This window comes from Chenopodium album, chromosome 13 (genome assembly GCF_948465745.1).
Source record: "Chenopodium album chromosome 13, dcCheAlbu1.1, whole genome shotgun sequence".
NCBI lineage: Eukaryota > Viridiplantae > Streptophyta > Magnoliopsida > Caryophyllales > Amaranthaceae > Chenopodium > Chenopodium album.
Window position 1 is genome coordinate 24,357,563 of NC_137846.1, and position 13,793 is coordinate 24,371,355.

Genomic DNA, 13,793 nt, shown 5'->3' on the forward strand with positions numbered 1-13,793 from the left:
GATGATGAAATATTTTTGTATAAGGTAGACAAGAATGATTAAGAAATTGAACAAATGAAACAATGTAATGAGAAAAAGGAGGAAGAAAGAACTATTAATATAAAGTAATTTTGTTGAGCAAAAAGATTTGCAAAAGTCCCACATTGAAAAAAAATAGAGAGTATAAAGATGGTGATGTTATAAAAAGAGAAACTTAGCCTATCTTTTAATAGTATGAATAGCTTGGCTCCTATTTAAGGCTTGGGTTATTCAAACATTGGCTCTTTTGGGCCCAAATTAGTTTGAGTTTAAATTTGTGACTTTATCTAGCTTTTTTTTTTAGCTATGTATAAAGTTGTGAAAAAAAACCCAGTCTTCATGAGTTCTTGCTAATTACCATGAATGTGGTTTGATGTTACCTAAACCTAGTTTTCTTGGTAATTACCAAGATTGTGGATGGACATTACCTAAATCAAGTTTTTGTGGTTGGGCATTACTTAAACCCGGTTTTCTTGGTCTAAACCCGACTCCAGTTGCCTATACTTGATAGAAGTTAGTACTATGTCCATGACTCATCACATTTTAAATTTGAGGGAAATTAATTAGATGAGATGATAATACTATTGTATGAAGTAGACAATATTGATTAAGATTGTACGAAGTAGACAATATTGTTTCAATTGTTCAATATTTTGGCAATATTTTGACATTATTTTGACATGTATAAAAAAACATATGGTGACATTTCATTTCTTACCACATTTTCAAACCGATTACTTTCTATATATCGCGTTGGACGATTCCAACGTTTATAATCGAAAAGACGAAAAAGAAGGGGTTTTTGAAACCTGAATAGGTTTTTATTTTCTTCTTTAAGTATTTCGAACTTCGAAATATCTTGATTCCCAGAATAAGAAGTTGGGCTATTTTTATAGCATGCTTCTTTTAAGTGCAAGTGAAATTCATCCTTTGTTTTGTCCTTTCCTTTCACTCGGATCTTTCCCATTTCATCTATTTTGATTTTGTCCGGATCCTTCTTTTCTTTTGAAAAAAGGGAAGGAGAAGGATCTTTTTCGGGGAATCCCTCTTCTTCCTGTTTAGTCTCCTTCGTTTTGGAAGTTTTTTCTGTTTCTACATCTGTTTCTTCCTCACTTTCTTTCGTTTCTGGAGTTTTGTTCGGTTTCTTAGTAAAAATAGATTATCATTCTTGTCTACTTTATACAAAAATATTTCATTATCAATTAATTAATTTCACTTTAAATTTAAAATGTGTTAGTTGTGGACATAAGTAATAGTTTATTAAATTATTTCACTAGTTTTTCTATCTCATCTTCTCATTACATTATTTCACTAGTTTAATCTTAATCAATATTGCCTACTTTGTATAAAGTATTTCATCACCATTATTAATTTGTCCTTGAACTTAAAATGGGGTGAGTCATGGATATAAGTATTAATTAATAACTTCTCTCTATGGAAATACAAAGTTAATATTAGTTGCTCAACCTCGAGTTGCTCAACTCGATTAACACCCATTGTGATAATATTAGGTGGATTAATTTTTTTATCATAAAGTATCATTAATGTTAGTAACTAATTACAATTATAACACAAAGTATTAATATATAATTACAATTCTTATTATATAACCATTATCTAAACAATAAAATGTATAAATTTTTGATAAATTCCAAAAGCTAAACTAATCAATTTTGAATGGTAATATCCATCTTATGGGTATTTATGTACCATTCAAAACGAAAAACCATGGTTTTATAACAAAAAAAAATATAAAAAAAGGTTAGTCATTCAAATTAAAATTTATTTGGAGTAAATGAGCTTCTAAATGCGGTATTTCGCCCTTAGTATGAGAAGAGGCCGAAAAGAAGAGGAAATAGCCGAGCAAAAAAAATTCTGTATTTTCTTTTTATGGAAAAAAAGAATGTGGAAAACAAATAATAATAATAATAATAATAATAATAATAATAATAACAAAAACAACACAAATAATAATAATAATAATAATAATAATAATAATAATAATCTTATAATAATAATAATAATAATAATAATAATAATAACAAATCTAATAAATAACAATAACAATATTAATATTTATTTTAAAAAAATAACCATAACAACACCAATAATAATAATACTAATAACAACAATAACAACTCTTTTCAAAAAAAAAAAAATTAACCATAACAACAACAATAATTAAATTGATTAAAGCTCCTCAAAAAAAAAAACATAAAAAAAGGTATGAACACCTGAAATTTTAGAATGTCCCGGGGTAGATTCTAAACTTTTAGGCGTTTCTTGGTATGAACGCCTAAAAGTTTAGAATCTTCCCGGCACATTCTAAAATTTTAGGCGTTTCATGGTATGAACGCCTGAAATTTTAGAATGTCCCGGGGTAGATTCTAAATTTTCAGGCGTTTTTCCAGCAATTAATTACCATCCAAACCAGACATTGGTGTTGTCCAACCACAATCTTGATAATTACCATCCAAACCAGACTTTTTCATAACTTGGTAATTATCGTGAACAATCTTGGATCCAAATCAGACTTTTTCGTAACTTGGTAATTATCGTGAATAATCTTGGTAATTACCATCAAAATTGGGCTTTTTCGTAGTTTAACATTAAGTCCAGATTCGATAGTTAAACTTGACTTTAAGGCCAAAATTAACTTGGGCTCAAAATCAATAATTAGAGTCCATATATAAGTAAGTCAAGGCTCAAAAAAGATCCAAGTTACTTATATTTTTCTCTATGTTCATAGTCCTCATTTATTTTTTAAACGATCCTCCGACTGAATTTTAAACGTTTCTGTAACTTTATAATCTACCTTGGGACATTCCAAAATTTCAGGCGTAACACCCCTAAAATGCCTGAAATTTTAGAATCTGTGGAGGATTCTAAACTTTTAGGCATTTCTCCCATGGTACGTTTAAATATTTTTAACTATCCTACCACAATCTTGGTAATTACCAAAAAAACTGAGTTTAGATAATGTCCAACCACAATCTTGGTAATTACCAAAAAAACTGAGTTTAGATAATGTCCAACCACAATCTTGGTAATTACCAATGCAAGAAGACTGGATTTATTTGTTTTCGTAATTTAATATATAGCTAAAATAAAAAAAGGCTAGATAATGTCATAAATTTAAAGCCCAAACAAACTTGGACCCAAACTTATTGAATATATAGCCAATGTTTGAATAACCCAATCCTCAAGAGCTAAGTTATTCATACTATTGGAAAAGAGGCTAAGTTTCTCCTTTTATATTGGCCTTGTTTGGCAATTGGCTGTTGGCTGTTGGCTGGTTTGACTGGTTTTTGTATTGGCTTTTTTGTTGGCTGTTTGACTTTTTATTAGTCTAAAAGCATGTTTGGTAAAATTGGCTATTGGATGTTATTAGTAACTTAGGTAGCCAAAAGCTACTCCAAGTAGCTTTTTCATTTTGGCTTAAAAGCCAGCTTTTCAGCTGCTGAAAAAGCTATTTACCAAACACAAATTTTGGATGTTTGACCAAATGAAAAAACCAAAAGCCAAAAGCCAATCAAAAAGCCAATGAAAAGCCATTTACCAAACAAGCCCATTCTCTCAATGTCAATACTCTCTATTTTCTTTCAATGTGGGATTTTTGCAAATCTTTTTGCTCAACAAAATTACTCTATGTTAATAGTTTTTTCTTCCTCTTTCTCCCATTACATTGTTTTATTTTTCAATCTTAATCATTCTTGTCTACCTTATACAAAAATATTTCATCATCATATAATTATTTCACTCAAAATTTAAATTTTGTTAGTTGTGGACATAAGTAATAGTTTCTCTCTATAAAGGTACTAAATTGTTTTTTAACTATGCCTCTTTTTTCACAATTAATCAAAATAGTTATGGAGGTGCTCACGAGCTTATCGAGCCGAGTTATAACTTGCTCGACTAGTTCTTGTAAAGGTTACAACGAGTCGTAACAACTCAAGTCGAGTTTTGACTGAATGTTGACTGAGCCGATTTGTCGATCAAAAGATGCTCAACTCAATTAACACCCTTAGTAATAGTATTAGTTGCTTTAAAACTTTTTTAAAGTATTTGTAATGTTAGTCATTACTTAATTAACATTTTGCTTAAATAAAGTATTAACGTAACATTAATGATTATTAGATAATTATTATCTAAACAATAAAATGTATAAAGTTATTTAAATTAAGTTGATAGTTATCCACTTATCCCAAACGCTTTGCTAATCAATTTTAGATGTTAATATCCATCACTTTGATATCTCATCTTTCCATTACATTATTTCACTAGTTTAATCTTAATCAATATTGCCTACTTTGTACAAAGTATTTCATCACCATTTAATTAATTTTTCTTTGAACTTATAATGGGGTGACTCATGTACATAAGTACTAATTAATAACTTCTCTCTAAAGAAATACTAATTTATTTTATATGATTTTTTATTTTCACGATAAATAATAAAATTACCGAGCTATTCACGAACTTATTGAGTCGAGTTATAACTTTCTCAACTCATACTCATTAAGGTTAACAGTTTGAGTCGAGACAACTTAAGTCAAGTTTTGACCAAGCGTTGTCCGAGTTGACCTCGAGTTGCTCATCTCAATTAAACCCCTAATGATAATATTAGTTGCTTCAAAAAAACATTATAAAGTACCATTAATGTTAGTCACTAATTACAATTATAGGGTAAAGTTTTAACATATAATTACACTTCTTATTACTAAACTATTATCTAAACAATAAAATGTATAAAATTTTGATAAATAATGTAAATTTAAGTTGATTAGTTATCCCAAAAGCTTTGCTAATCAATGTTGAACGTAATATACATATTAATTAAGCTCATGTAAAAAAAAACACAATTTTAATAATAACAGTATCAACTTTCTTCAAAAATAAAATACAAATAACAAAACTAATAATAATAATAATAATAATATCAACTTTCTTCCAAAAGAAATAAATAAATAACAGTAATAACATCAATAATAATAACAAATCTAATAATTATTATTTAAGCTTACGTAAAAAAAAAATTAAATAAATAATAATAAGACCAATAATAACTATCTATCTATTATCTATAATCTATACTTAGTATTTAAAAACACAAACCAAAATTGACACATGTCATCATTCTTTCTCACCTTTCTCTCTTCATCTCCCCCTTCTTATGTTTTCAAAGAAATTCTCTCTTCATCTCCCCCTTTATTTCTCAATAACTTTTATATTTTGTAATCTTTATTTTAATTCAATAACAAATTAAATTTCCTAAACCTTCTCCTCTTCTCATTATTCCATCTATCAATTCAATTTATTTACATTCATAATTCATTTCTTTAATTTGACCCCTTATCTTCCCCCTCTTCTTATATAAATACAAATTTTCAATAAAGATTTTTTCACACTCATTAAGTTTCAAAAACTAAAAAATTAGAGAAACGTCTCTCAAAATTCTATGTGAAATTTCTACAACAATGAGGATGATGATTGAAAAGGAAAATATTGAGGTGGCAAGAATACTATGGAAATTCCATAGGATGACATTTTTTGCGTGTCATGGGGCTTTAATTTTGAAGATATTAAGCGCAATATAAGAGACATATATTGGTAAAGACTAAAGAAGAATATCATGCCTTCACATTTGATGTAAAAATTGTAAAATTATATTAAGTGTTTGGTATTTACAAAGTAGTTTTTTATACAAATTGTTGATTAATATATCATGCGATAGAGATATGATTTTACGATTTTAAGCCATTTTTTCTACAACTATTAGTCTATTACCACTAATTCATAAAATATTATAATATGTCAAAAGACGATAAAATAAATTCATTCAAATAATTTGTAAAGGGGTTTTTTTTTATTTTTTGGTGACAAGATAATTTGTAAAGTTTCAAATAAATTTATAATTTAAGCATAACCCGTGCGTAGAACGGGTCCAATAGCTAGTTAATACTAAAATAACAACCACTGACATCATTTTAGACACATGTCAAGTTGTTATTAATTTTTTTTCCCTCCAAAATTATACATGATCACATTATTTTATAAATTTTATTTTATTTAATTAAAAGTTTGATTAGCTATATATTTTTTATTATTATTAGTATCAGTATATTAAAATCAATCTAAATAATTTAATTGATCATTCAATTTTCCTATAAGCTCTATATGTTTTAAAAAAATATTTGATGTATGTATTATTAATTTTGGGATTTTTTTTTAATTTTGATGTAAGAAAATGAATAAATTTAAAATATTTTATTTGTTTGAATCGTGCATTACACGAGATTAATCTAGTTGAAATTTAAAAAATAACCATGACCATAACCATGAGTCCACCACGACGACGACAACAACAATAATAATAATACTAATAATAACAATAACCACTCTCTTAACAATAACTAAACTGATTAAAGTTCCCAAAATTAATAAAATTAAAACCACCAGCACAAAGCCACAAACACCAGTACATCACCAGTCAGCAACTCCTTCCCCTCCCCTTTGCCGCCCATATTATTCCCCAATCACCGGCCTACACACTCCCTCCCTTCCCCTGGCTGATTTTGGTGGGTTTTGGGTTAGAGGTAGGGTTTGGCCGGCGTTAGCGTTTGGGTTATGTGGGCGTCGCCGACTATTTCGCGATAAGGGGAAAGGGATAGAGACGAGTCGTCGCCGGCAATTTCGCGAAAAGGAGAAAGGGAGAGGGACGAGTCGTCGCCAGCAATGGTGGGGCTGGGTCGCGGCGATGGTGAGGCTGATTTCGTGTTAGAGATGGGGTTTCGATTTGGTCTGGGGCGTCGCCGGCGTATTAGGGTGCTGGGATGGTGGTTGCCGGCAGTCAGAGTTGGTCGTCGGTGGTATCCATCAGTCCGAGGCGGTGGCGGCAGGGTGGGGGCTGGCAATAGTCATGGCAAAAGTTATCAGGAGCAGTGACTGCAACACTCTTCATGCATCTGCCACAATTCCAAAATAATCCACCTAAATCAAAAGTCAAATGCATACATAATTTCTGCACCTTCACAGAATTGAAAATTAGACAATTAGTTCCAAAAAGTCACATTCACAGATAAAGCAGTCATGGTAAATCGGTAAGATAGCAATCAACAAATTGCTTTGACAGATTAGCTGAGCCTGAGAATCTGGTATGATACTATGATGTGATTTGAGGAGGGAGAAAGAAAATCTTAACTAAATAATTTAACTGAGCTCCGGCCACGACCCCCCTACTCCGCCGCAGCAACACAAGAACTCCTCTGCTCTTCTTCCACGCCACCAACCGAACAGAATAGCCACCTGCTCGCCACCATCCGCAGCTCCAATTCCCTTGCCTCACTCCCCTGCCTACTCCTCTCATCTTCAATTAACCACCGCAAAAACCACCAGCCACCAAAACCCCGCAAATTCCACGCCAACACCACCTATCCACACTCCGAAATGCTCACCAGTACAAACTACAAGTAGCCCACGCAACTCCCCTATAGCCACGCCCATCAATCATCACCGGAATCAACTAGCCAGCAGCGATTTCCGGCCACCATAGCAGCGGCATCAACCAACCCCGATTTGACAATTTCATCGACCTTGAGCAAATATGGCCCACATTGGAAAAAAAAAAAAAAAAAAAAAGGAATATCAAGATGGAGAGGTTATAAAAAGGGACATTAAAGCACCAGCATCAAGGCCTTTTACAATCCTTTCCGTGGCTTTTTGGTGTCCTTTCCCAATCCTGATGGATGCTATTACTTGGGAAAGATAACTGTTAGGGAAAGGATATTGTAGTATCCTTTCTCTGGAAAGGAAATCTCGCCTCGGCCCAAGTGTCATGTTAATTCAACAATCACAAACAAAAGCATACAACGGCTATATTGGAAATCATCCGACGCTCAACTTGTTGACACTTGTCAACATCTTGTTTCTTTATTTTTTTTTGCTCCAAAATAGTATAACGGCTATAATTTGTAAACGGTAACTTATTTTAAAAATCCGAAAACACCAACAGTCATAAAATTTTTTTGTCTATAAAATGAGTATAAATTTGCTATATTTTCACAAAGTTTCAGTTTCACTTGTACAATACTCTTAAACACAAAATTACTCTAATCTTCTTTTTTTCAAGTTTATTTTTCTCCATTTCACTTCCAATTTCTTAGAGTCTTCAATATGGATCGTAATAATTCTAATTACGGTGGTAACCCGAATTTTCCTAACAATTCAAACTTTCAATTTAACCAATCTAATCCTCCTGTTGACCATCTGTTGAGTAATCCTCAAATTCAAGCTGCATTTTTTCAATGGTGTAGTAATCAACCAAGACCAACAAATTTCAATAATATTCCACCAATACAACCAAATTTTCCTCATAATTCCCAATCCTATCAACAAGCTTTTGATAATACCGCTTTTTTCCCTATATCAGAACATGTAACTCAAAATATGAATCAATCTTCAGGTGGAGTTTGTAGTAGCAATGCTACTCCAATAGAGTTAAGTGGTGAACATGTTGAAGAATTAGCGGGAGCACAACATCTTGAAGAGATTGACAATGATGAAGTCGAAATTGTTCCAGAAGTGCAACTCAATACATCTGCACAAAGGAAAAACCAAGCATGGAGTATCGCCGAAGACAAAGCTCTTGTATCAGCCTATATAAATGCAGGAGGCGATGTGGAGAGGGGAACCAAGACTAAGAGAAGCGGGTTATGGGCAGAAATTCACAACCAGTACGAAAAGGCTAGAGCTGAAAATCTCAATGAGATTAAGGTAAGAAACGTTAAATCTTTGCAAAATCGATGGGATCACATAAATTTACATGTAAGTAAATGGGTTGACGCCTACAGTTATCATTTTCGAACTAAGGGTAGTGGTGAATCTGAGCAAAATTTGGAGAGATTCGCTCACATAGATTACAAAGCAACTAACAATAAGATGTTTTGTTATTTGCATTGTTTTGCAATTCTGAGGAAATACCCCAAATGGGATCCCTCCTTGTCCAAAGTTCAGTCTGATATGTTACCGGGTGGTCAAGCATCTACAGATAGTGGGGGGAGCGGTAAAAGATCCCAACCCGATTCACAATGTGAGGTTGGCGGAAGGGCTAAAAGACCTCTTGGCATAAAACAGACAAAGATGAAAGGTAAAGCATCAAGTACTTCGTCAAGTGTAAATCTTGACTCTTTAAATACAAATTTTAATGACATGGGAGAGAAATTGGGTCAATTGGGAGAGCGACTACTTGATCAGATGAGAGAACGAGATGAAGAACAAAAGGCCCGGGTAGAAGAAAAGAAAAGGCAGAAGGAGGAGGCCATGAAGTTCAGAATGTTAGAAATGTTAATGCAGAAGCCCGTTCTTGATGACAAGGAATTAGCAATGTATAACAAACACTGAGAGACGAATTTAGTAGTAGGTTTTCGCTTTAATTTCATTTTAGTATTTGCAATGTTTGTATTTTAATTAAGTATTGTAAGGTACGCAAGTTATTTTTTTTTTAACAAAATCTTATCTTATCCATATCTTATGTGCACCAATTATGTTTTAACAAAATCTTATCTTATGACCAACAATATCCTATTTTTGTCTATTTAAAGTACATGATTTCTATCTTCTAGTGTCACAAACAAACACACCAAAAATAAAACACCAAAAATAAAACACCAAACACAATATGAGCTTAGATTCAATCTCTTCAAGTTCTTCAAGCTCTTCCTCCTCAAGTATAACTGATAAAATTTATGATCACATGCATGGTCATGAATTTTATAAATGAGAGTCAACGTTTAGTTGCGATGCAAAATTCAGTGCTTAATTCATTACAACCTGAAAAGCAAAAACATCCGAGAAAACGAAGGGTAACTGTGCCTAGAAATCGTGAAGCGGCTCACGACAATCTAGTTGCAGATTACTTTAGTAATCAACCGGTATACAATGATACCGTATTTCGAAGGAGGTTTCGTATGAGGAGACCCCTGTTCCTTCGCATTGTGGACACATTAAGTGCAAGTAATCGCTATTTCCAACAACGTCCCGATGCTACCATGCGTCTTGGTGCTTCACCCCTTCAAAAATGCACCGCGGCTATACGTATGTTAGCTTATGGTTGTTCAGCTGATCAAGTAGATGAATATCTAAAGCTTGGTGAAAGTACTGCTAGAGAATGTCTTTCACAATTTGTCGATGGAGTTATTGCTCAGTTTGCAACTGAGTACCTCCGCAAGCCAACAATGGAAGATATCTAGCGTCTTCTAAGAGAAGGGGAGGATAGAAACTTCCCCGGCATGCTAGGAAGCATTGATTGCATGCATTGGGTATGGAAAAATTGTCCAGCTGGATGGAAAGGAATGTATCAAGGCCGATCTAAAACGACCACTGTTATCTTGGAAGCGGTTGCATCTAGGGATTTATGGATTTGGCACGCCTTCTTTGGGACTCCTGGGTCGTGCAACGATATTAATGTACTACAACGTTCTCCTGTGTTTGATGATATAATAAATAATCGTGCTCCACAAGTTCTGTTCACAATTAATGGAAACACTTACACAAAAGGATACTATCTCATCGATGGGATTTATCCATAGTGGTCGACATTTATAGATGCGGTTACTGCCCCTCAAACAACTAAGGATACGTTATTTACTGAACGTCAAGAGAGTGCGAGAAAGGATGTTGAGCGTGCTTTTGGTGTGTTACAAGCTCGTTTCGCAATAATCAGGAAGCCTGCTTTGGCATGGAGTGTAGATCTGTTGTGGAAAATTATGATGACTTGCATTATTATCCACAACATGATTGTTGAAGACGAGCGTGATACATATTTAAATTATAAGGATCCACTCGAGTTTGCCGATGAACAGCCTGAGAATATGCCGGGGTCGTCCTCAACTAGGAATGCAACAACATTCACCGTAACTCCCGGACAGTATGATCCAGATAATTTCGGTAGATTGATAGCTTCGAGAGGGGAAATTCGTGATAGAGACGTCCATATGGCTTTGAAGAACGACTTGATCGAGCATTTATGGGCACAGTCTATGAGGTCCGATGAAAATTAAACATTTCAGTTATTTTTAAACTTATGTTTGTTATTTTCTTTGCTATTTTTATCAACGTAATTCATGTTTTTTTTTATTCGTGTCGTTTAATCAATGTATTTCATGTTTTTAATCAATGAATTTTATGTTTTTGAATTCGTCTCGTTTAATTAATGTGTCGGTTAATAGAACGATCTATTATTAATTATTATTAACAACATTTTCAACAATAATAATAACTAGGTATATTAATAAATATATGTAATTTGAAAAAGGAATAAATGGTGGGGTATATGTAAGTAGGAGAGAGAAAGTGGGAAAGGATACTCATTGATGTTGGAAATTTTTAAGGGAAAGGATGAGTAAAAGGATGGAAATAGTGGGAAGTGATGTGGAGGAAAGAGAAAGTGATGTGTCAAGTGTAGGAAAGGAGAGAGAAACCGGGAAAGGATATAAGTATCCCCAACACTAATGATGCTCTTAGAGGGAATAAGTGATAGTTATTGTCTGAAAGCTTATTGTTAGGGAAAAAAAATAATTACTCGTATAAAAAGGGGGTATGAGAGAGAGTAATTTTATTTTATTACAGAGTATATAAAAGCAAAGAGTACAAAAAAACGCCTTACAATGATAATTTATCTTTGGATTTATATAGCTATAAAATACTAGGAAATTTTGTGTAGAACTTTCCTAAGATAGGGTCATTTGTGAATAACTACCCATTTTTTTTTATTTGTTTAGAACTACCCACAAGTTTGAAAACGTTTGGGTAGCACTACCCATTTTATTTTAGCATTAATTGGCCATTGTAATTGACAAAAGTAAAAAATTGGGCCAAAAGTAACATTTTAATTGGATGGAAAATGTTATTGGGTAGTGTTTCCAAACATTTCCAAACTTGCGGTAGTTTTAAACAAATAAAAAAAAATGGGTAGTTGTTAACTAATGACCCTATCTTTAGGGTAGTTCTACACAAAATAAATATTACGAGAGAAATGGAGAAATTTTATAACTAGATGAAGCCCGTGCTATGCTTGCTTTGTTTGTAATTTTTCAAATAAAATATTTTACTATATATTTATGATATTCACTTGCTTACTACTTGAATTTTTCATTATAAAATAAATTATTAACTTTGTTTCTCATATTTAAATAAAATTTGTAATATAAAAAGATAATATTTTATTTCACAGTTTTATATGTGGCTGGTCACATCATGTGGTCGGGGTTACTTGGTCAGGAGTTACTTGGTTGATCAAGGGTTACTCAATCGATCATTGGTTACTCGGACGGTCAGGGGTTACTCGGTCAGCGTTTGAGTATATCTCAGTCGATCACACGATATGACTAGTTACACAAAAAACGCGTTGGTTTTAATATTTAATGTATAATTTTTGATCTAAAATAAATTGCAATTCTTTTTTTCATAGGCTAAAATATAATATTTTCCTTTTAAAATATCTTGAAAAAACTCTGCTTTATGTAATTTTTGTACAAAATTATCATAATGTTGGTTCCATTAATCACCCAAATTAATCATTTAACTTTATTCATGACAGTTTTATAAAAATAATATTATTATGTGTCGCTCTGATAATTTTTTATGCATAATCCTATTGTAGCGTTTTCAAAATATTAATCCTATGTGGCACTTTTTTATTATAATCATACGCAGAGTTTTAAAAAAGTTAATCTTACACACACACACACACACACACACACACACACTAGTTTTGTGCACGGGCGATGCCCGGATTGTTGATAAAAATTTTGGATAAACTTTTCGACTTTTTATAATGAAGGATAAATTAAACATATGATATCCTATCGCTTATTTATAGAACAAAAACTTTTGTACACATCTGATGTACAGTAACATTAGGTAACTTTTATTGAATTAAGGTTAACTTTTAGACTTTTTCGGGGATCTTTTATCAATACAACATAAATACTTTTATTTATATCAGGATAACTTAAGGGTAACTTTGATCATTTTAAGATAACTTTATAACGGATATACAATATTTTATTATGCATCTGATATTTTTAAATGTTTGTTTTAATAGAATAGAGTACTTTTTGTAGTTTTGTTTGTAAATAGATATGTACGTTATTATTGACTTGAAATGATTGTTATTGAACTTAAATTATTTAAATTGAAATGAAATTATTTTTACCAAACCAAAATTATTTTCAACTAAATTAAATATATTATAAAAGGATCTCATTTTAAAGAACTTTTTGAAACAAATTTTATGATAGAAATAAAACCGAGTTATATAATATTTATTAAAAGTTATGATTAGTTTTGTACATATGAAATATTAGAAGAATAGTGATAATAAAACTCTATACAACTTTAATCATCTTAAAAAATCTATTCAAAATCGCTAACTTTATGATCATATGTGTCACAATAATACCTATTTGTCGCCTATATGGCACGACACTTGGTGAAAAATTGGAATGTCAAGCGTTGCTGTCTTGTGCCCAGGTTGTTTATTGAATTTTGGGATAAACCTTTTGGCTTGAATGTTAAATACGATCATATGATCACTTTTGATAATACCGGATGTTAGACATGCGATATCATATTTAAATTATTTTTACTAAACAAATTGATAATACTTTTACCAATTAAAACTTATTTTTACTAATTCTCTATTATTTTAAATATATATAAATGGATCATATTTTAAAGAACTTTTTAAAATGAATTTTATGATGGAAATATAACCG

General features: G+C 31.8%; 2 protein-coding genes across 2 annotated transcripts; both read left to right on the top strand.

Moving 5' to 3' along the window:
* Positions 1-9,773: 9,773 nt before the first annotated feature.
* Positions 9,774-10,265, top strand: LOC145575406 (uncharacterized). Its single transcript, XM_081633281.1, has one exon. It carries the CDS (start codon positions 9,774-9,776, stop codon positions 10,263-10,265), a length of 492 nt encoding a protein of 163 aa, XP_081489407.1.
* A 102-nt stretch (positions 10,266-10,367) lies between these two features.
* Positions 10,368-11,075, top strand: LOC145575407 (uncharacterized). Its single transcript, XM_081633282.1, has 2 exons — positions 10,368-10,535; positions 10,605-11,075. Exons 1-2 carry the CDS (start codon positions 10,368-10,370, stop codon positions 11,073-11,075), a joined length of 639 nt encoding a protein of 212 aa, XP_081489408.1.
* Positions 11,076-13,793: the final 2,718 nt, after the last annotated feature.

Coding starts and splice junctions, on each gene's coding strand:
- LOC145575406 (XM_081633281.1), top strand. CDS start 9,774: ATGGTCATGAATTTTATAAATGAGAGTCAACGTTTAGTTGCGATGCAA.
- LOC145575407 (XM_081633282.1), top strand. CDS start 10,368: ATGTATCAAGGCCGATCTAAAACGACCACTGTTATCTTGGAAGCGGTT. Junction 10,536..10,604: donor TAAATAATCGTGCTCCACAA/GTTCTGTTCACA, acceptor ATTTATCCATAG/TGGTCGACATTTATAGATGC.